The 20664-nt window shown below is 43.6% G+C and overlaps 1 protein-coding gene across 1 annotated transcript in view; it reads right to left on the bottom strand.

The window, feature by feature from the left end:
- Positions 1-20061, bottom strand: part of DLGAP2 (DLG associated protein 2) — a 98472-nt gene extending 78411 nt beyond the window's left edge. The window contains exons 1-2 of the mRNA XM_054979527.1: positions 19045-20061; positions 7066-7277 (exon numbers count right to left, since the gene is read on the bottom strand). Of these exons, the coding sequence (XP_054835502.1) occupies positions 7066-7277; positions 19045-20046 (1214 nt within the window). The 5' untranslated portion in view covers positions 20047-20061. The remainder of the gene's footprint in view (positions 1-7065; positions 7278-19044) is intronic.
- Between the last annotated feature and the right edge of the window lie 603 nt (positions 20062-20664).

Raw genomic sequence — 20664 nt, 5'->3', positions numbered from 1 at the left:
ACACATTAGGCAATCAACATAATCTAGACTTTTCTTTGTCTAATATTGTAACATACAGATTGTCATTAACACAATTACATCTGTTAGTTTATTCAATATTTCTACATGAAAGTCTTTCTCTTATTCCTACTTCAGGCAGAGACTGTTTACTACATCTCTACTATGGCTGTTTTTACAAGCCAGTAAAACCAGAGCTATTCTTAAAATTTTAAAGACAAATTTGTCCAGGCCATAACCATCTACAGATAATCTTGCAACCATGAAAAGGGCAAATTCACCACACAAATGATTCAAGAATTTTGAGGGGCACCAGATCAGCAGAGGATGCAGACACAGAAGACCATGCCTCCCAGACATGTGCTTCCTCCTGCAACCTGCCTTGGATCCAGCAGGGACAACACAGGAGGAGATGCCCCCTTCAACTATCTCCTGCCACTGCCACCTGGTTCAAGATGGGTCACAGAGCACTGCTTTGGAGCTGATGGGAGTAACATGGGCATAGACACTCTCCGCTTGTGCCTCTGTTGGCCAGTTCAACTGTCTGCCACTATAGAGTTCCAATGCAACCTGCAATGGGGTGGTATGAGGGGAACAGGTGCTGTTGGGTCCAAAGCAGGTATCCATCCTTGGAGCCAACAGGACCAGCATGGGAGTAGGCTTACTGCCACCCTCCTTATGCCACAGCTGCCAGGTTTTCTTGAGTTGGTAAAATGTGTTCAGCCAGACTGACTCTGGCTTCAATCAATCAGAACATTATCAACTGTGTCCCCTGGAATGCAAAGGATGACAAGTTGCTAGGCTAAGTAGGCAGTGATAATTTGCTGGGAGAGCCATGACTGGATCTCCAGAATGCTTTTCTTGGTGCGTAACAAGTGTTGCCCATCCCCGTTCCCCAATTTATATTGGGACCTTTTCCCCTGTTGTGGGAACATAAAGGCAACTAACAGCCAACTTGCATGCTTCGCCCATTAGGCATATACTCCAACAGCTTGAGATGAGAGAACGTTTGAGGACAGGACAACTGAACAGGGGCAATGATTGAACCCCAGTTCGGGGTCCTCCATGATTTCTAGTTACCAAAAGAAAATGTATTGAAGAGTTAACATCAACAACAAAAGCTCTAGAGATATGATCACCATTCTTCCAGTTGAGACTTATCTCTCTAAGAAATGTGCATAGCTAAGACAGATATCCCTGGAAATCCAAGCTTAGATCTAATTGGCTTTTGCATATATGCTTATTAAAAAAACTCACAGGGCTGGTCTTATGGGTGGAACAAACTACCATCGTGTACAGTATCTTCTATCTATGTGCCTCAAGATAGATCTAACATTTGGGGCAAGTTCTTACTCAGTTGGCACTAGCTAGAAAGAAGAAAATGTAGCTGCAGCCTTGAAACGAAGCAGGACAGATATACTGCCTGTTACTGGCCTTAAGCAGGAGAGGGAAGCCACTTTTTTTCAACAGTGGTAGGAAAGGAACGGGCAAATAAGGCTTGGAGACACTGTCATGCGCCGTGTTCCTTACAAAGAGGGAAGTACTGCCATCATACATTCCCCAAGCTAGTTCAACTGCCATTCTATTGTCATTATCCTCTAAAAGCTAGCTAAAAGTTCCAACAGTATATTTTTGTGAGATGGTTATAGAGACTGAATTGTGAACCATTTCCTAACTCTCAAATCAGCTGTAGATGTCATATTTTGAAAATGTAAGTGTTCTGTGCATACCTTTCTTTCCCCCATTAAGTTTATATATACTTACTAGCTTGATACCTGTGCTTCGCTACAGTATTTAACTACTTTTTATCCAGTTATAATACCTATGGGTATGTAACATTTTTTGGTTGGGGGGGGGGGGTTGAGTTGGTTTTGTAGTATAACAGCATAGTACCTGAGCTTCACAAAGGTGTTTGAATAAAGCAAAGCATGTTGATGCTGAAAACCGATGAAGTGAATTTCAAAATGTAACATTTATTGAAGAGATTTTAAAAGGAAATGATTGTAGTACAATAAATAAAGTGAAAAATTCGTACAACCAGGGTTTTTTTCTACTGATGGACCTCTTTGTAGACCACATTGGTGGTTTTCCCCTCAGGTGCTAGGATCACCAGGCTGCTGGGTGAGCTCACTCTGAAGCAGGCCACGTAGAACTGCCCATGTGAGAAGCAGTCCTCCCTCAAGTAAATTCCTGCCACCTTCAGTAGCTGCCCCTGGGACTTGTTGATCATCATAGCAAAGCAGACCTTGAGGGGGAATTGCAGTCTCTTGAACTTGAAGAGGTTATCTGATAGTATGAATGGTATGCGTGGTATGAACACCGACTCCCCACGAACACTGCCGGTGAACAATGTGGCCTCAATGATGTTCCTGTGGAAGGCTTTCACTTGTAGTCTGGTACCATTGCAGAGTTTGGGTGGGCTGAGGTTCTGGAGCAGCATCACTGGAGCCCCCACTTTGAGGAGAAGCTTGTGGGCTGGGAAGCAGGAGGGTTGAGCGTGCTGAGGAACTCCACAGGGTAGTGGACTGCATCATCCATTTGCACCACTGAGTCCACAGATCTGTACTCCATTTCTGCCCCTTTGAGGGAGTTAAGTTGTGTTTCATTAATTATGGCAGACTTGTTGTTCTTGGGGGTCAGAATGGCACACTTGCACAGCCAGTCCATGGACTTCTCAGTGATAGTGGCAATATCAGGGTATATCATGGCTGTTAGGTCTGCTAGGGTTGTCACTACTGTTCCCAGGCCTGCAGGGATGGTCACCTTTCCCTTGGACTCAGGATACTCTCTGTCACCTATTTTTAGTAGGAGTTCAGAGAATTCCCTAGCAGACCTCTCGCCTCTTAAATGGACCCTCATGTTCTTTCTTAGTGAAAGTTTCCTGATGAGGAGCCACAGATATGACACCTTGATACACACAGTAACTTCTTCAGCTCAAGTTCCCCTTGGGACTACTGGCAGAGTCTGCCGGAAGTCTCCAGCCAGCAGCACAGTGACTCCCCCCATCACCTCAAAACACCCCTTGTGCGCCATGGTGCTATCATCCCAAACAATGAGCTTTCAGTTCCTCAGCACTTGGGCCATGTTGCTTTGTTTTGAGATGCTGAACAGGGATGTTTCTGCATGGATGAGGTTAAGAGGCAGCTTAAGGGTAGCGAAGGATCATAGGCCATGCCTGAATGAGCCTTGACCTTCCATGGAAGTGAGCGTCTCTCTACTCTGCCACTCTGTGCACTTCGGGGTGATCTTGCTGGTACTTGGCAACTGCTGCTCGGTGCACCACAGGAGTACAATGTGCATATTTCTTTGCTGCATCTCTAAGGTGCTTCCTCCTTTTAGTGTTGGTGTATCTTGCACGACGTCTGCCAGGAGGCTTCTTGGGAGCAGTAAAAACTGATGGCTGTGAGAGGCACGAGGTGAAGTTGGACTGAGGGATGGGTGGTATGGTGGGCACTTTGGCAGGTTCATGTGAGAGGTTCACATTGAAATGGCCCCTAGAAAGGTCGTACACCATCTCCCCAGGAATATTTGAAAACTCAGTTGCCATACTGACTTTTATATAAAATTCCTATTCAGGAGTCTTACACTGTCTTTCTTCAACTGTCTGCAGTTTCCTTGACCTGATTTTTACCTTAGAACACAGAATTCTACAGCTGACCCATCAGACAGAGGGGGGTACAAGCAGGCAGGCCTCACAGTAGGATTGCCTGGTCCAGGTTGGGAAATTCTTAGAGATTTGGGGGGGGGGGGGGTGGAGCTTGGATAGAGTGGGATTTGGGGAGGGGAGAGGCCTCAGAATGGTATAATACCATAGAGCCCACTCTCCAAAGCAGCCATTTTCTCTAGGGGAACTTATCTCTGTCACCTGGAAATCAGTTGTAATTCTGGGAGATCTCCAGCCACCACCTGGAGTCTGGCAACCATACACCACAGGGAGATTGGCAACACTGGTGAACTTTTAGGGGAAGACTGGGAGGTGCATTTTACCTCAGGACATATTCCATGACTCTCTTAGCAACTGCTTACTGGTTAGAATGTTGAGCTAAGCACCAATCAGGCCACATATGCAAATGACCTTGAAAGCTAGCCCAATCAGGGAAGAATGGCCAAGTTGGCAGTTGTGGGGGTGGAGGGAGCAGGCAGCCGCCTCTTAGTGGGCCTCTACATCACAAAAGGAACATTCTCCCCAAATTTCACATTTCTAGGTCCATGGGTTTGGGCTGGGTGTTGATGAGTCAGTCAGGACACTTGTCTTTATGTATACAGACTAGCATGATGCCCATACTTCGCTATTGTATTTAACTACTTTAAATCCAGTTATAATATTTAAGTGCATGTAACATTTTTTGGTTTGTGGGGGTGGGGTGGGGTTTGAGTTGGTTTTGTAGTATAATAGCATAGTACTTGAACTTCACAAAGGTGTTTGAATAAAGCTAAGCATGTTGTTGCGGAAAACTGATGAAGTGAATTTTGAAATGTAACATTTATTGAAGAGATTTTAAAAGGAAAAGATTGTAGTGCAATAAATAAAATGAAAAATACATACATCCTTTTTTTTTTCTACTGAAGGACCTCTTTGTAGACCTCATTGGTGGTTTTCCCCTCAGGTGCTAGGATCACCAGGCTGCTGGGTGAGCTCACTCTGAAGCAGGCCACGTAGAACTGCCCATGTGAGAAGCAGTGCTCCCTCAAGTAAATTCCTGCCACCTTCAGTAGCTGCCCCTGGGACTTGTTGATCATCATAGCAAAGCAGACCTTGAGGGGGAATTGCAGTCTCTTGAACTTGAAGAGGTTATCTGATAGTATGAATGGTATGCGTGGTATGAACACCGACTCCCCAGGAACACTGCCGGTGAACAATGTGGCCTCAATGAAGTTCCTGTGGAAGGCTTTCACTTGTAGTCTGGTACCATTGCAGAGTTTGGGTGGGCTGAGGTTCTGGAGCAGCATCACTGGAGCCCCCACTTTGAGGAGAAGCTTGTGGGCTGGGAAGCAGGAGGGTTGAGCGTGCTGAGGAACTCCACAGGGTAGTGGACTGCATCATCCATTTGCACCACTGAGTCCACAGATCTGTACTCCATTTCTGCCCCTTTGAGGGATTTAAGTTGTCTTTCATTAATGATGGCAGCCTTGTTGTTCTTGGGCGTCAAAATGGCATGCTTGCACAGCCAGTCCATGGACTTCTCTGTGATAGTAACGACATCAGGGTATATCATGGCTATTAGGTCTGCTAGGGTTGTCACTACTATGCCCAGGCCTGCAGGGATGGTCACCTTTCCCTTGGACTCAGGACTTGCTGGTACTTGGCCACTGCTGCTCAGTGCACCACAGGAGTATGATGTGCATATTTCTTTGCCACATCTCTTAATTGTTTCCTCTTTTTAGCATCGGTATATCTTGCACAACATCTGCCAGGAGGCTTCTTGGGGACAGTAAGAGATGATGGCTGCAACAGGTGTGAGGTGGAGTTGGACTGAGGGAGGGGTGGTGTGGTGGGCACTTCGGAAGATTCATGTGAGAGGTCTGCATTGAAATGGCCCCTAGAAAGGTCATGCACCATCTCCCCATGAACATTTAAAAACTCAGTTGCTATACTGACTTCCATATGAAATCCCTTTTCAGGAGTCTTCTACTTTCTTTCTTCAACTGTCTGCAGTTTCCTTGACATGATTTTTACCTCAGAACACAGAGTTCCACAGCTGACCCATCAGGGAGGGGGAGGGTGCGAGCAGGCAGGAGCCTGCTAGCCACACAGGAAAGCCAAGCCCCGCAGGGAGATCGGCAACCCTAGAGGGGAAGACTGGGAGGTGTATTTTTATCTCAAGACACATTCATTGACTCTCAATAGCAACTGTATACTCTTTAGAATGTTGGGGAGATAACCAATCAGGCTGCAAATGACATTAGGGAAGAGTGGCAGTTGGCAGGGGAGGGGGAAGGAGCACCCTGCCAGCCACACAGGGAAGTTGTACATTTTACCCCTTTTTACCCCCTTAGAGGGTGAATTTCTTAAAATCCTGTCTTAGTGAGCCTCTACATCACAAAAGGAACGTTCTCCTCAAATTTCACATTTCTAGGTCCAGGGGTTTGGGCTGGGCGTTGATGAGTCAGTCACGACACTTGTCTTTATATATGTAGATTTCTTTTGACCTAGTCAAAGATATTTGTAGTCCTGGGCCCTAGCACATGACCAGTTCAGTTTGCTACAGATAATGGAATCAGGGGCGGCGTGCACCGCCACTGGCCCAATCGCTGCGGTGGGCGGCTGTGACGGTGCGTGGGTGGCCTCCGAGCTTTCCCGCTCAGTTGCCTACACCACTGCAGACGCCTGCCCGTGGCTGCTGTGCACGGCCGGGGGTGTGTGCTCACAGCAGCGTGGAGCAGGAGGGATAGGAGGCTGCAGCTCTGTGGCACGTGCTCCCGCCCCCTGCACCTCCTCCGGCGCTCCCTCCGGCACCCCACTCCTGAGGCCACTGCCTACTTGGCCTCAATGGGCACGCCAGCCCTGAATGGAATAGTAAGAGTTGCAGAAGAAAGCCAAATAGAAAAGGTGAGATCAGTCTGCACAAGACAATCCCAACATGTGAATGAAGAATTAGCTTGTTTTCAACTAAAACCTATACCCTATTGTTCCAGACCTGCACACAGGTGAACTTCTTCTATAATATTTACTTCATTGTACACACTGGGAATGTCACAGATGATGACAAAAGTACATATTTTGTAAAACTTATCATTAAATATAAAAAACAGTATGTGATTATAGCTGTATGTTTCTTGTATAGGATGACTCTGAATTGTTTGCCTTCACTCTGAACACCCTGTCCTTCTTTAGGGTTACATTTCATACAACTTCTACTGGAACATGACAAATTTATTCCCATTCTTCAATCAAAAAAAACTTTTTAGCATTTAATAATAACTTTATACTTGTAATACAAACATTGATCTTAACATTTTCTCTAGAGTCAGCTTTGATACAATACAAAGAAATAAGAAGAGAGAAAGGACTTCAAGTCACTGAGAATCATACTGATTAGATACAGGAGAAAGCCTTAAAGGACTTACTTTTGGTGATCTCCAAGAGGTCTTTGTCCAATGGATTTTAGCAATGACTCTGGCCGGACTGCTACCTTTGGTGATGTTTTGGGGCTCGTGTCGGAATCTCCGCTTTCCTCATCTCCCATGGCTTTAATATAACTTCCACTTCTCATCCTTCTGCAGGGAATCTCCTCATCTTTACCACCAGCAGGGTACCCTCCCCATTCATCTTGAGGCACCTGGTACAGCACAGTACAAGCACAAAATGGGAATACATTTTACAGGCTGGGGGGCTGTGAGGAATTGCAGGGGAAGGGGAATGATTTAAAATTGTGCCTCCCATACCCAAATCACCTTCCTCAGAATTCTTTAATTTGTCAGGAGCTTGAGCAGGCCAATTTTTTTCATTATATTTTGTTAACCAAATCCATTCCTCTCAGCGTTATATGCATCCTGGAGTATGCTCAGTGTTTACTGGGAAATTGTGGAGTTCCTTTTCCCCCCCTTTAGTTAATTTACAAAGGCTTTTCCCCCTGGAAACCTGTGGAACCTCCTGATGCATGTGCAAACTTCTACCTTCTACACAGATGCTTTGGTTGCTTTTATGAGTGATATAAGCCACTCAACTTACTTTTAGAGTAATAACTAGGGGTGTGCACCAAAAAAAGATTTGGGTTTCCCGCTTTGGGTTTACAAAAGCAGGGAAAAAATCCGGGTATTTAAACCATTTTAGGATTATTAGGTAAGATTCGGCCAGTGTTTCCAATGGGAAATACCCTTCCTGGCTATCCAGGGGCTTGGGGGGCATTTTATTACCTAACAATTCCACATTTGCAGGGGACTCTTTGGTAACGCTCCTCTCACAACCACCCAAGTTTCAGGGAGATTGGACTTTGTGGGGGGGTCATGTTATGATCCCCCAAAGAAAGTGCCCCTATCCACCACCGATCTCCATTATTCCCTAAGGGAAAATTGGGCTGGGTTCCTAGGTGGTTTGGGGTGGCATTTTGCAAGCAAAATGCATGAAACATGCAGGGGACCCTCTCCTAACCCTCCTCTCATGACTACCCAAGTTCCAGGGAAATTGGACTTCAGGGGGGGGGCATGTAATAGCCCCGCCCAAAAGTGCCCCTATCCTCCAATTTAAATCCCTGCAGCATTTTTAAAAAGGCACTCTCCGTCCAGTGAATCTTCATTGGCTGAAAGAAAAGCTGCTGCAGGATTGGCCACTCTCAGATTCACCCCTCTCTTCCCCTTCTGACTCCTTTTACTCCAACCCCCTCCTCCCTCCTCCCATTGGCTAAAAAAAGATGTGAAGCACTTTATCTCTTGCTGAAACAGCAAGGGAAAGAGTGCTGCAGTGCTACCCAAAGCTTACTGAAGCATTCCAAAGCGCTTTGGTAAGTTTTGCTTAGGTATTACTGAATCACTTCAGCAATGCTGACGCTGATTCAGTAATATCAAATTGTGCTGAATTGGGCCCAATTCAGGTTAAAAACTGAATCCTGAACCCGAAGCACACATCCCTAGTAATAACATTGCCAAGGTATCACTTTAAGCATACATCATGAATAATAGTAAGCATTCACTGTTGTGTAAGGAGACAACTTATCCTGGTGTTGTAGACCTATTATACCTGGCTCAAGTAGAATAAAGATGCCCGTTTACCCAGTGGTAACATACCCCATTGGTTACATGACGACATGAGAGGGTAGACATCTGCAGTGTTCCATGAATAGTCATAACATACAATGGGCTACATGCTGTCCATGATAAGTTATCATTTGTTAAACGAACACCTTTATTCACACCTTGGCAGCCTTTCAGAGAAGCCAACAAACATTTAGACCCGGGAGACCAGTGTTTAAGTATAAGCCTAACACAGTCTAGACTATAACTACATTCCATAATGCAGTTCCCTCATGAAATCATAGTGGTGTGAGCTTATTGGTTATGGACCAAACATAACTATGCATAAATCAAATATGGCTAGGATAAAAACCCACTAAAATATTTTGCAACAAGAATCTGGGGAGAAGACTTTGCTTGACATATGATATACCCATGTCATCGTTCCATTATTTAGTCACTGTGTGTTATTACTTACGTTCCTATTCTTGTCTTTGTTTAATCGCAACATTTTCCTACTATAGTCTACCTTACCGCTCTTCTTTTCCTATCTTTCTAGTGAGTTATTTCCGGTGCCTCAGCTTCTTCACCTCCCAAGCTTCTTCCTACATCCCTTTCATTGTCTGTTCACCATACACATTTCTAAAATAGGCCACTTTGCTGGCTAGCCTCTAGTCATCATCAACCAGTCAGATGACAGCATCATCACAACCTACAGATCTTTATATTGACTACTGATAAGTTTCTTTGTATCATTCAAGGTGCTGGTGCCTACCTTCACAACCCTTTATGGCCTTTCCCCGTATGAACCCATGCTGCAGTTCTAGCATTTTGCAGAAGTGTTCCGGAGGGCATTTTTATAAAGGGAATAAGGATGGGGTAAAAAGAATTCCACAGATGGGGAGCAGAAATAACATTCAAATTTTAATCGCCTGTGGAAAAATTAAGCAGTTTTTATACCTTTAGTTGTTAGGAGTAGGGGACTTGTTCTGTGGGGTTCAACACAGTTCATTCTTATTCTCCATGCTGTCAAATCTCTATGTAAAACCCTTGGGAGAGCTCATTTGTGGATTTGGAATTGGGTGCTGTCATGCTGAAAACTCTCAGCTCTAGACCACCTGATGCAAATCTAGCTGTCCTGAGCCAGTGCCTAGGATCTGCGATGAAATGGCTAAGGACAATTAAGTTGATAATGAATCTTAAGGAAACAGAAATGATGCTGGGCAGGCAGGCAGAAGTCTTTGAGACCATTTACTTATTTTATTTTATTCTTATTTATTTTTACTTCATTTGTTCCCTGCATTTCTCTCCAAAGGGGACCTCAAGCACCTTTCATCACACGATGCTCTAGGATTTCTCTGAAACTATGGTTAAAAACTACAGAAATTGGCGAAAGTTCTAGAGCACTATATAACGTGGCAAAATTCTGGGTTCCTAGCTAGAAATTATGTCACAGCATCATGCAATGCCATCCCCCCCCCCCGCCATTCCCTCCTACTGCTCCACATAGCACCAGTGGGGAGATGGGAGGTGCTGGCAGGGGTTCCTCTATCAATATTGGGCATCTGGCAACCCAGCTAGAAATGGTGTTATCAGCTAACCAGCACAAATAAAAATACAAAACCTTTTTTAAAAAACCTAGAACAGATTTTTTTATGACCTTTTCATGAGTCTTCTAGCCGATGCATAAGCTATCTGCAGCAACTAGTGAGCTACAGGTTTCTCACATGCTACCTGTTGGAGACCAGTTGCTGTAAATGTATTCGTTTGAGAACGTGGAGAAAAGAGAAGTATTCAGCATTTCACTTCATCTCATTTACATTGCCACAGTTTAATTGCTATCTTTTATATCTATGAACTGTTACTTAAAAATTTAGCATCTCTGATATGCCAATTCTCCTTCAAAATATTCCTAAGGGCTATTATATTACACAAGGAAGCATTTCTCTCTCTCTCTTTTATTCATTCCGAACACTTGCAAAATCTGTATACATTTGATGGAAAACACTGAAGTGGCTTTATGGCTTATGAGAATAGTTATTGGTGCCTGAAATTCCCATCTGCAGGGTTTGCATCTGCTAATTGGGAATAATTACCCTAATTACCTACTTGCATTTAGCAACGATTGCTGATATCTATAATTTCTAAAAAGCTTTCTTCCTGTTCCAAGATGGTAAATCCTGGTATTTGCAGTTTTTCATGCACAAAGGAAAAGAAATTCATGTGACATTATGCTGTTCAAGGTTCAGCACCTGTATCATGAGGGAAGAAATGCCTTGCAACAAAACGGGGGGAAAACTCACTTCAAAATTACTCGCAAGCACCAGACTGATCTTTTGTTCCAATCACCAGGTGCATTCTGCAGGTGATCAAGTTGCAATTTCTACGTGCAATTCACCCTTCACTTTGGATGCAACATATATGTGCTTCTGAAAGTACATTGGAAGTAGTACACTGGAAGTATTTTGTATTGGGCTAGATATGCCCCAGAAGGAAACCTCATTGTGAGAGCTAAAGCAATACACCAATTTTTTTAGAATAATTATGTTCCCCAACCCAGAAAATACAATAGAAATATAACAATACCAGCCTACTCTTCTAAGCAGTTGTAAGGATTGCTAAGATAATGTGCACTTTTAAACTCTTAGGAAACTCACAATGCAAATATTAAAGACAATGAGGCATGGGGGCTGATGGGAAAGATGATTGATTCCTATGGTTTTTCCTATGAGGAAGAGAGATGGGCGATTCCAGAAAGGTCCTCCACTTGTACTTAGCATGGTGTATTTTATTTTATTTACAAGCCTTCAGCAGAGCATTGCAGGGGACTGCTAGGGGAAGGTGAAAAGTAGAGCAAGTTCTGCCTTCACTAGCAGAATGTTCATAGGATCCAACTTTACTATAATATATATATTATATATATTATTATAATAATATAATATAATATAATATTATAGGAAAATACATTTCTTATTTCATTTTAAGTTGGGTTTCCAGGCCTCCTTACCCTCTGGGCGGAAGGCTAGAGACTTGGCACTCATCTTGTTAGAAGTGTTCGTGTGTGTGCTTTGTGTGCGCACACGCTTCTGGGATGCGTGCAGGCATCTGCGCTGCACGATGATGTCATTTCTGAGAAGTGACATCATTGCACAGGCTGCAGACTGCTCCTGGAAGTGCTCCCGTGCTCCATAGCAGGCCAATTTGGGGCTCCCCTGCCTTTTCCCCGCTGGCCAGGTAAGCAGGGGCAAGAGGTGCAGGGTGGTAATGGAGGATTCCCTGCCCCCCCCCCCGCAGGGAACTGGCAACCCTAATTATAAGTGATTTTAGGCAAACAACATCAGTGTAGCAGGAGATTATAATGGCTTCTGCAGAACTTTAGGAAATTAGTCTATTTCACTTTTCTCTCTCTGCTCTTCTCTAGCTCAGGGCAGCATACATGGTTTTCCCTTCCTCTATTTTGGTCTCAAAACGACTCTGGAAGCCAGGTTAGGATAGGGTTGCCAGCTCCAGATTGGGAAATTCCTGGAGATTTTGAGGGTGGAGCATGGAGAGGGTGGGGTTTGGGAGGTGAGGGGCTCAACAGGTTATAATGCCATAAAGTCCACCCTCTAAAGCAGCCATTTTCTACAGGGGAACTGATATCTGTTGGCTGGAGATCAGCTGTAATTCTGGGATATCTCCAGCTACCACCTGGAGGCTGGCAACCCTAGGTTAGGCTGAGAGACAGAGAGTGAGCGGCCCACGGTCATCTTGTGAGCTTAATGGCTGAGTAGGGATTTGAATCCATGCCTCTGCAGCCTAGTTTGACTGCCACCCTACAGGTTGCCTGCTTTGGCTTTTACCATGCTTTTGGCTTTGATGGTTTTTACCATAGAGTTTCCCAAAATCTTAGACCATTTTGCAATTTGGTGATGACACTTCTGGTCATGTAGTTGGAAGTGATGTGGTGACTTTGTGTGACTTTGTATTTTTGGTAAACTGCCCCCCACTCCCTGGGGTTATCAAAGGCTTGCAATCCTAGCTCCAGTTTTAGCAGGTTGAGTCATTTTTCAGGCTGAGTCACTCACTGTTGCATGTGTGTGTTCAGCTTCAATTTAATACCACTTTGTGTACAGCCATATGACTTATAATTTATTGTCAATTTTCCACCCCAGTATAGTGGTAGTAGTTGTGGGAAGCAGTTTACTGCTTTGTTTGATTCTACATTTCTTTTAAGTGCTCTTTAAATACTGTAAGCTATATTTGTACAAGAGGAGGACCTGCAAGGACTTGCGGGGTAGGGGGGGATCTCATTTAACTCTTCTCTACTTTTTCCTTTTTCCCATTCCTGACAGCTCCTTCAGCTCATCTCCTTTCTCTGCATCCCTCTCCTTCCCATCCACAAGCCAACCTACCTCTGGGGGTGGAGGATTCACAGCCCCCAGCCAGCACTTCCCGCTGCTGCTCAGCTAGCTGGTAGGGGAAAAAAGAATGGGAAACTGGGAGGAGTTTTGTCCCCAAACCACAGAGTTTTGCCCAAATACCAGAGCAATTCCAGTGCGCCTGGCAACATGATGACATCACTTTTGGGAGTGACATCTGTATGTTACCAGCAATGTGACGATGTTGCCAGCAAGCATCCCAACATGCAGTAAATCCCCACCTACCACCTGCCAGTTGCCAGGGGGGAACCTGGCAACCTATTTATGTGCTCCTCTGTCTTCACCAGTCCCTCCTTCCCTCCTTCTGGTAGCCTCTACTTGGCAAAACTATGGTCCAGTTGCACAATGGGAAATGTGCAAGGACCTGTGGGGAGCACCTCATTTCCCCTGTATCCCCTTCTCCACACTTTCCCTATTTTTCTCCTCCTTTCCCTGCTTCCTTTGTTTCTTCTAACCCACCCATCTTAATCTGTCCCCCTTTCTTCAATTTTCCTTCATTCCAGCACACTTGGATAAAAGTTTGGTTCAGTTATATTGTGCAAGCCCTGCTGCTGGGCTGGGCCCAGTTATGTGGTGTCAGCCAGATTGGGCCAAGTTGCACAGTGGGGAACCTGCAAAGACTTGTAGGGAACATCTCCTTCCCCACACTACTTCTCTCCCCTTGGCAGCTCCCACATCCTCAACTTTCCCTGTTTCTTTTCCATCCACCAACCACCCTAACTTTTAACTGTCTCCTAGTTAAAAAAGTATTTATTTACTTTATTTATACACCACCTTTCTCCCCAACAAAGGAACCAAAATAGCTTACATCATTCTCCCCTGCTCTGTTTTATCCTCATAACAAACCTGTAAGGAAGGTTAGGCTGAGAGCGTGTGACGGGATTAAAGACACTCAGTAAGCTTACACACCAGTAGTGGTGATTCAGACCCGAGTCTCGCAGATCCTACACTGAAACTCTCACCACTACATCACATGACTTTTGTGGATGGCTGCTGCTGAACAATAGTAAGTAGCCAGTCCTGGGCGAGCCAGGCAAGTTGCCTGGTGGTTGCTGCCAGGCATGGCCACAATGAATCCTTCATTAAAAAATCCAGCCCTGGAAAGGGCCCTGCCCCTCCCCCTGCCTCTTACTTGACAGAACCCAAGGCTGGAAGGCTGGCAATTCTGTTTGGCTCCTGAGCAGTGGACACCGAGGGCTTTTGTTTCTTAAGGGTAATGCCCCTGTCTCTATTATTTTGGGTTTGTTTATCCCCCCTCTCCTTTCCAGTTTTTTTGTTTTAGATTTCAGATTTTTATGCAAACCTTAGGTGCTTTTCAGGCTTTTACAAAGATCTGCCTCATCTGTCTATGGTTCCAGTCTCTGGATTTAAGTATCCACAGATATGGCCACTCTGAGAATTCATAATATTAGATGGTTCTCAATTACCTGCTAACTAATGTATTTCCAGCTGTTTTTTTCACGTTTGGTTTCAAAACCTTGCATATTTCATGGTTCCAGCATGTCAATACCCTAACTAGCCACTTCAGAGCCATAAAGTAAATAACTATATCAATGATCTTATTAATTGATTGGTTTTGTTTAAACATTTTATATGACACCTCTCCAAATACCTGCTCAAGGCAGCTTCTTTTCACCTCTACCACATCAATGAAGACTCTGTCCACACAGGGGGGCAAAAATATACCCCCATCATAGTGGCACCAGCAGCAAGTATCAGGAACGGACAGGAATGCCCCCCTGGGCTGCCAGGTCCCCCAGGAGTGAAAGCAGGGGATGGGGGTTGTGGGGGCAAGTAGCACTGGGGGGCACATCACAACACATGTGTGCTCCAGAGTGTCCTGCATCATGCTGGGGATGATGTCATTCCTGATGTGATACATGATGCTCTGGAAAGTGTGGGAGTGAGCTTTGTCCCTCCACTGCCATGTTCCTGCACTCCCTCCCTGCAGGCCAAGTGAGAGGTCATGGGGGGCAGATGCTGGAGCAGGGAATGCTCCGCCCCCACTGGAGAACTAGCAAGCCTACTTATCCACTGCTGCGCCTCTTACTCCTGCTGCTTGCTCTTCCTTCCTTTTCCCATCACACTTACATAAAGGCACAGAAGGGGTGGTGATTTTGGTAGGGCTGCCAACTCTGGGTTGGGAAATTCCTGGAAATTTGGGGGTGGAGGTTGGGAAGGCTGGGGGTTAGGGAGGCAAGGAATCTCAGTGGCATATAATGCCATAGAATCTATCCTCCAAAAGCAGCCATTTATTCCAAGGGAACTGATCCTTGTCATCTGGAGATCAGTTGTAATTCCAGGAAATCTCTAAGTACTACCTGGAGGTTACCTGAACCCCCACCCCACCCTTCACCGCATTTCTTCTGGTGCTAAACTGAGGCTCAGCAGGGAAAGGGGGGGGGAAGCCTTCGAAGGGCAAAAAATGGGAGCAAATAAACTTAGTTTAGCTCCTCCCCACACCCCATAGTGGCAAGAGAGGAAGTATCCACATGGGCAATCTTCTGCAGCCACTCCATGGATTCTCCTTTGAGCCAGATCAAAACTGTTTTATTGTTAATGTAATTTAAAGGGGAAAGCTCTGGGAATGTTAAGTAATGCTCTCAATAACCACAACCTTTGCCAGGTGGACATGTGGACATTTCCCTTTCACATGGGGGCTTCCTGCTTTCCATGAGGGAGAGGAGACACTGCCCTCAAGAAAATACCCACAACTAGGATAAACAGGAACTGCTGTAGGAACCTTCTTCCAGTTTTTTCCCCTTGCTTTTGTTTTACTCCATAGACGTTTTGAGAGTGGTTGGAATAGTGCAAAATGGGGGGAAAATAATATACATGTACCTTATTTTCTTTTTAATTTAGCAAACCATCAGCCATTTTGTAATCCCAAATTTGGCACGAGGCCTTGGGCAGTAATGTTATTTGGCCAATTTCTGAGCTAATCATAGTGAGTGTAGTTTGTTTTGTTTTACTGGTATGAGCTAGTATTTGGGGGGAAATTTTTATTTATCCAATTAAATCTAAACCTACACTCTAAATTCTGTGAATTAATTACTTTTACCTCTTTCTCACATCAATTTCTAACTCTATCTAGGAAGCATGCTGATGAATGATGCTGTTACTGCAGAATATTGAGTTCTGTTCCTCCATTGTTCACTTAACAACCGTAGCAATATACTGCACCCTATTATCTATGCAAGTGCTACTCATTTCTCTATAAATTAGGCAAATATTGTTGGCAAATATCATTGCAGAGCCAGTGACTGAAGCTCAGATAGGTTAATGTAAACAGTTTGAATGCTGTGATAGGGAACGATGATGTCTTTTCTAATGTGAGAACAAAACAGTCCAGTCATCTGCTAACTCAGGAGGAAGTCCCACCGAGGTGAATAGGACTTACTGCCAATTAAGTGTGCACAGAATTGCTGCCTAAGTTTTCTTTCCCAATTAAAAATATGACATTGGGGAAAAACAGCCTCTGGGCAAGGAGCACAATCCAGAAAAATGAACTGGCAACTAAGGGGCCGTGCAATAGAATGGTATGCAACAAAACCCCAGTGCTGTTTTGTGGGGAAATAAAGTGTGGGAGTCCTTCCAGAGAGAGAAGATTGGAGTGGAGAAACAGCAGGGAGATGGTGGCATTCAGAGTTCTGTAGGGAAAAAAAGAGCTAAGGGGCATGCGGGAGTGGAGAAGCAGTCGGAGGGGAAAGGTTAAGCACCTCCTTGTACCTTTTCACTTCTCGATTCTAAATTCCACCCTCCTGAAGATGGTTTTCTCTTGAAAAAAGTGAAGCATATAATGTGTAGGTACTTAGCACCTGTCCAGTTGAAATCAACAGAGTTATAGGTGATGTCCCTTTCATTTTTTTTCAAGAGAATTAATATGATCGTGATGTTTTAGGTCACGATGAACTAGTTTGCTTGCAGTGTGCTGCAGTGTGCTGGTGTGATGGAGGTACATGCAACAATGTGAACCCACACCTGCAGTCTGAAATGGCACACGCCTGGCATAAGTACCAGTGCAATGTAGCGGTTAGAATGTCAAACTAGGATCTGGGAGGCCCAGGTCTGGATACCTGCTCTGCTCAATGGAAGCTCACTGGGTGAACTTGGGCCAGTCATTCCCTCTTCACCAAACCTACCTCACAGTTGGTTTGGGTCCCTAGTAGGGAGAAAAGTGGGGTATAATTGTTAAAATAAATAAATATGTTCACTATAGGCATTTTCTGTTTATAAGAAGCAAGTCTTAATTTTGCTAGTCAACGAGTTATTATTCTCTCTGTAAAACAGGGCCTCCCTCTGTACTTACTCAGGATGCAGGAATCCAATTGTGTGATGGATTTATAAGGATAGCCTGGGATGTTCCAGCCCTAAAGAGAAGTCATTAGGACAAAAGCTGCTTGATTCATGATTCTGAAGAATGTGTTAAATGCAATAAAAAGCATAACCACAAAAATGGCTGCATAATGAAACAGAGTGGTGATGGAGGTGGTTGCTGTTCGAGTATGTCAGAAATCAGATGCAGGTAACATGTAAGATGGTCACAACAGATGATCCAGAAAGTATCATTCAGAAAGCCAGCATGGCATAGTGATTGGAGTGTCAGACTAGGATCTGGAAGAATCAGGTTCAAATCGCCACTCTGCCATGCTAGGTGACCTTGGGCCAGTTACATACTCTTAGCTTAATCTACCTCAAAGGGTTGTTCTGGGGATAAAATGGAGGAGAGGAGAGTTAGGGAAGCCATCTTGGGTCCTCACTGGGAAGAAAGGTAGAGTATAAATGAAATAAATAATAATAGAACCCAATTAGAAATTAAAATCCAGCAGAATCCTTCAAACAAGAAAACTGGCAGCTGTAGGAATAAAATGAGACTTATTTCTTAGTAGACCTGCTTAGGATTGCTTCTTATGGGACTTATCCATGGCAATCTATTTTAGGTACTAAAATAAAGTAGTAATGAAGAGATTTCTCTGAAGTTGTACTAAAGCTATGAGACACTGATAAGATGTCCTATATCTTACCGTTCCAGTAAGCAAAATTTGAGACCTTTCTCTAGTCTAAACAGCCTTCTCCCAACTTAGTGACTATTCTGCAGCTTAAGCTGGAGGAAGACGCCTTAAGAATGTCCTCCAGCCTACATTCCATTCTCACCTAAAATAATTTTTTTAGGATTATGGGAACAATTACCAATCCCCAGCATCACACGAGATCTTGTTAATTCACTGTTAGTAGCAGCCGAAAGTGCGATAGCAACCAAATGGAAAGACAAATCACCACCAACTATTGAGCTGTGGGTGGCGAAAATTTGGAACCACTTAATTATGGAAAGAATTCATGACAAATTACACCAATTGGAATACTACCCCCTAGAATCAGATTTTTGGGAAAAATGGTTTCCATTTTATGAATATTTAGAATTTAACTGTTTACAACCTACTTCTCACTTCTATTAATTGTTGTATTAATTCTTGAAAATTAATACTGTATATTACTGAAAGTCAACTTATTTTACCACCAATGTTTTAATCAAATGTTTTGATTGTTTTGATTTTGTTGCTGTTCAGTTTGGAAAAATTAAATAAAAAGATAAATAAATAAAAAAAAGAATGTCCTCCAGCCTAAAATGTTTGATAAAGATTTTGTTTTGTCATCAGATTTTTACATTTAGCAGAATCCCATTATAGCCCTAATTTTCATGACCAATACGATCACCATTTACATTTTGAGTCTACTAGAGAGCTACTACAGTTAATTAATTAATTTTTTAAAAAGAAAAAACTAGAGTCATTTTCTCTCTGTTACATTTTATTCCTAGGTGCAGATGAACTGTGCAAAACAAGGGAACTTTTAAAAATAAAATCTGTAAAGCATGCACATAGAAAACCCTCTGGCAAAATTTTTATAATGGCATGTTCCTTTCCGATTAATAATATTAACTACATTTAGCTCTTACCTGAAGGTAATGGCATGGCCTCAGGGAAGGTTTGATTTCCTGATGAACTAGAGGCTTATCTAGGTTAAGGGATGACTTGCGATAAGCTTCTTTAGCCTGGCTTACGGTAAGCGTAGACCAAGAACTCCTTTTCATGTATTTTCCATCAGGGGCCATTGCAAGGCCTTCACAAGCAGAGCACTTCACATCATTGTTACTTTTTGAAGTCTTTAGTGAGAGGTCCCCAAAGTGTCCCTGAAGAGCTTCGGGGTAGCAATGAGAGATGTGGTCCACATGATGCCTGTTTACAACACTAGGTGTTCGGTAAGTGCTATCGCTATCCAAATTATCATCAGAACTCCACCAACTGCTCATTCCAGTTTTATGCTTACTCTCAGGTTTCCGTTCTTTACTTTTACTTCTTTTGCTATGTTTTGAATGATGTCCATGATGATGGTCATCTCCTCGGCCATCTCCCTTTGTCCCATTCACATTGCTCTTGGAAGATCCTTCCAAAGAATGAGATTTTGTGAAAAGTTTTTGTACTGAATGAACAAGATGGCGTATTCTCCCTGGACTTTCACTACGTTGTTCAGCAGCTGTTGAGGTCCTCTGGTACTGTAAAGTGTGAAAGCCATCCCTGTGGAGAGGAAGTTGTTTTTCAAACTGATCCAGCAGATTTGCAGGGATCCGGTTAACTTTAGTGTTAGCATGAGACATGGTACAATCGTCCCTAGTATCGTAATGTGAGGTGTAGTGCATTCTGGGAAAAGTGCTACTGGACATATGATCACCCATAACCATGGGCATCATCATGCATTCTGAATGGATGGAGCTCCGTGGGGAGCAGCGATGGTGGTCCATCGGGCAGCTCTCCGTTGGGCTGAGAAGATATGATTGCCTTGAATCCTGGCCATGATGAATATGATCGTGGGTGTGTTCACAATCTTCAGCAGATGCTAAGCCACAGGTATGAGCAGAACATAACTGTGATTGATTGCGACTGCCAGATAATCCTTTCATGTTCCTTGAAGCAGGAGAGTATCTTTCCTCATTGAAGGGCTGAGTAGGAGACCATGAGTACGGCTGGTCTGTGAACAGAGCACAAAGACACAGCAGTCAGCTAGAAGAAATCTAACAACAAGCTTAAAAAGCAAAGCATGGAGCAAGGACACATTCATACTTTATTTCTGGCATGAGTACAGGTTAAATTATTTGTCACGTAAAAATTCTAGTTAATTTATTTTGCTTCTTTTCAGACTGAGAACATGCGACAAACTTCTCTTTTATTTTGTATTTTGATCAATGAGATTATCCAAATGCTGAGTTGAGTACTTAATAGAGTGTTCTTTATACACTATAATTGCGTATTACTGGAATAATCCTAGTAATTCATCATTATATGTCCATAAACCAGAAACCTATAAACTATGGCTGCTTGTGTTAACATGCTTAAATATCAATTCAATTTGATAGGGCCCCAAATTAAGTGTTTCTTCAGATGACAATCTTAAGGGCAGTTACTAGAGGTAAATCCCATTGAACAAAGCCTTGCTTAATTCTGTGCAAAATGTATTTAGGATTGGGCTGTTAAAGTGTTAAGCAGGTATTTTACATCATTCACTGAAATTAATGAGACTT

This window comes from Eublepharis macularius, chromosome 1 (genome assembly GCF_028583425.1).
Source record: "Eublepharis macularius isolate TG4126 chromosome 1, MPM_Emac_v1.0, whole genome shotgun sequence".
Classification (NCBI taxonomy): Eukaryota; Metazoa; Chordata; class Lepidosauria; order Squamata; family Eublepharidae; genus Eublepharis; species Eublepharis macularius.
The sequence above is the reverse complement of the archived record's forward strand: the minus strand, read 5'-3'. Positions and strand labels throughout refer to the sequence as shown.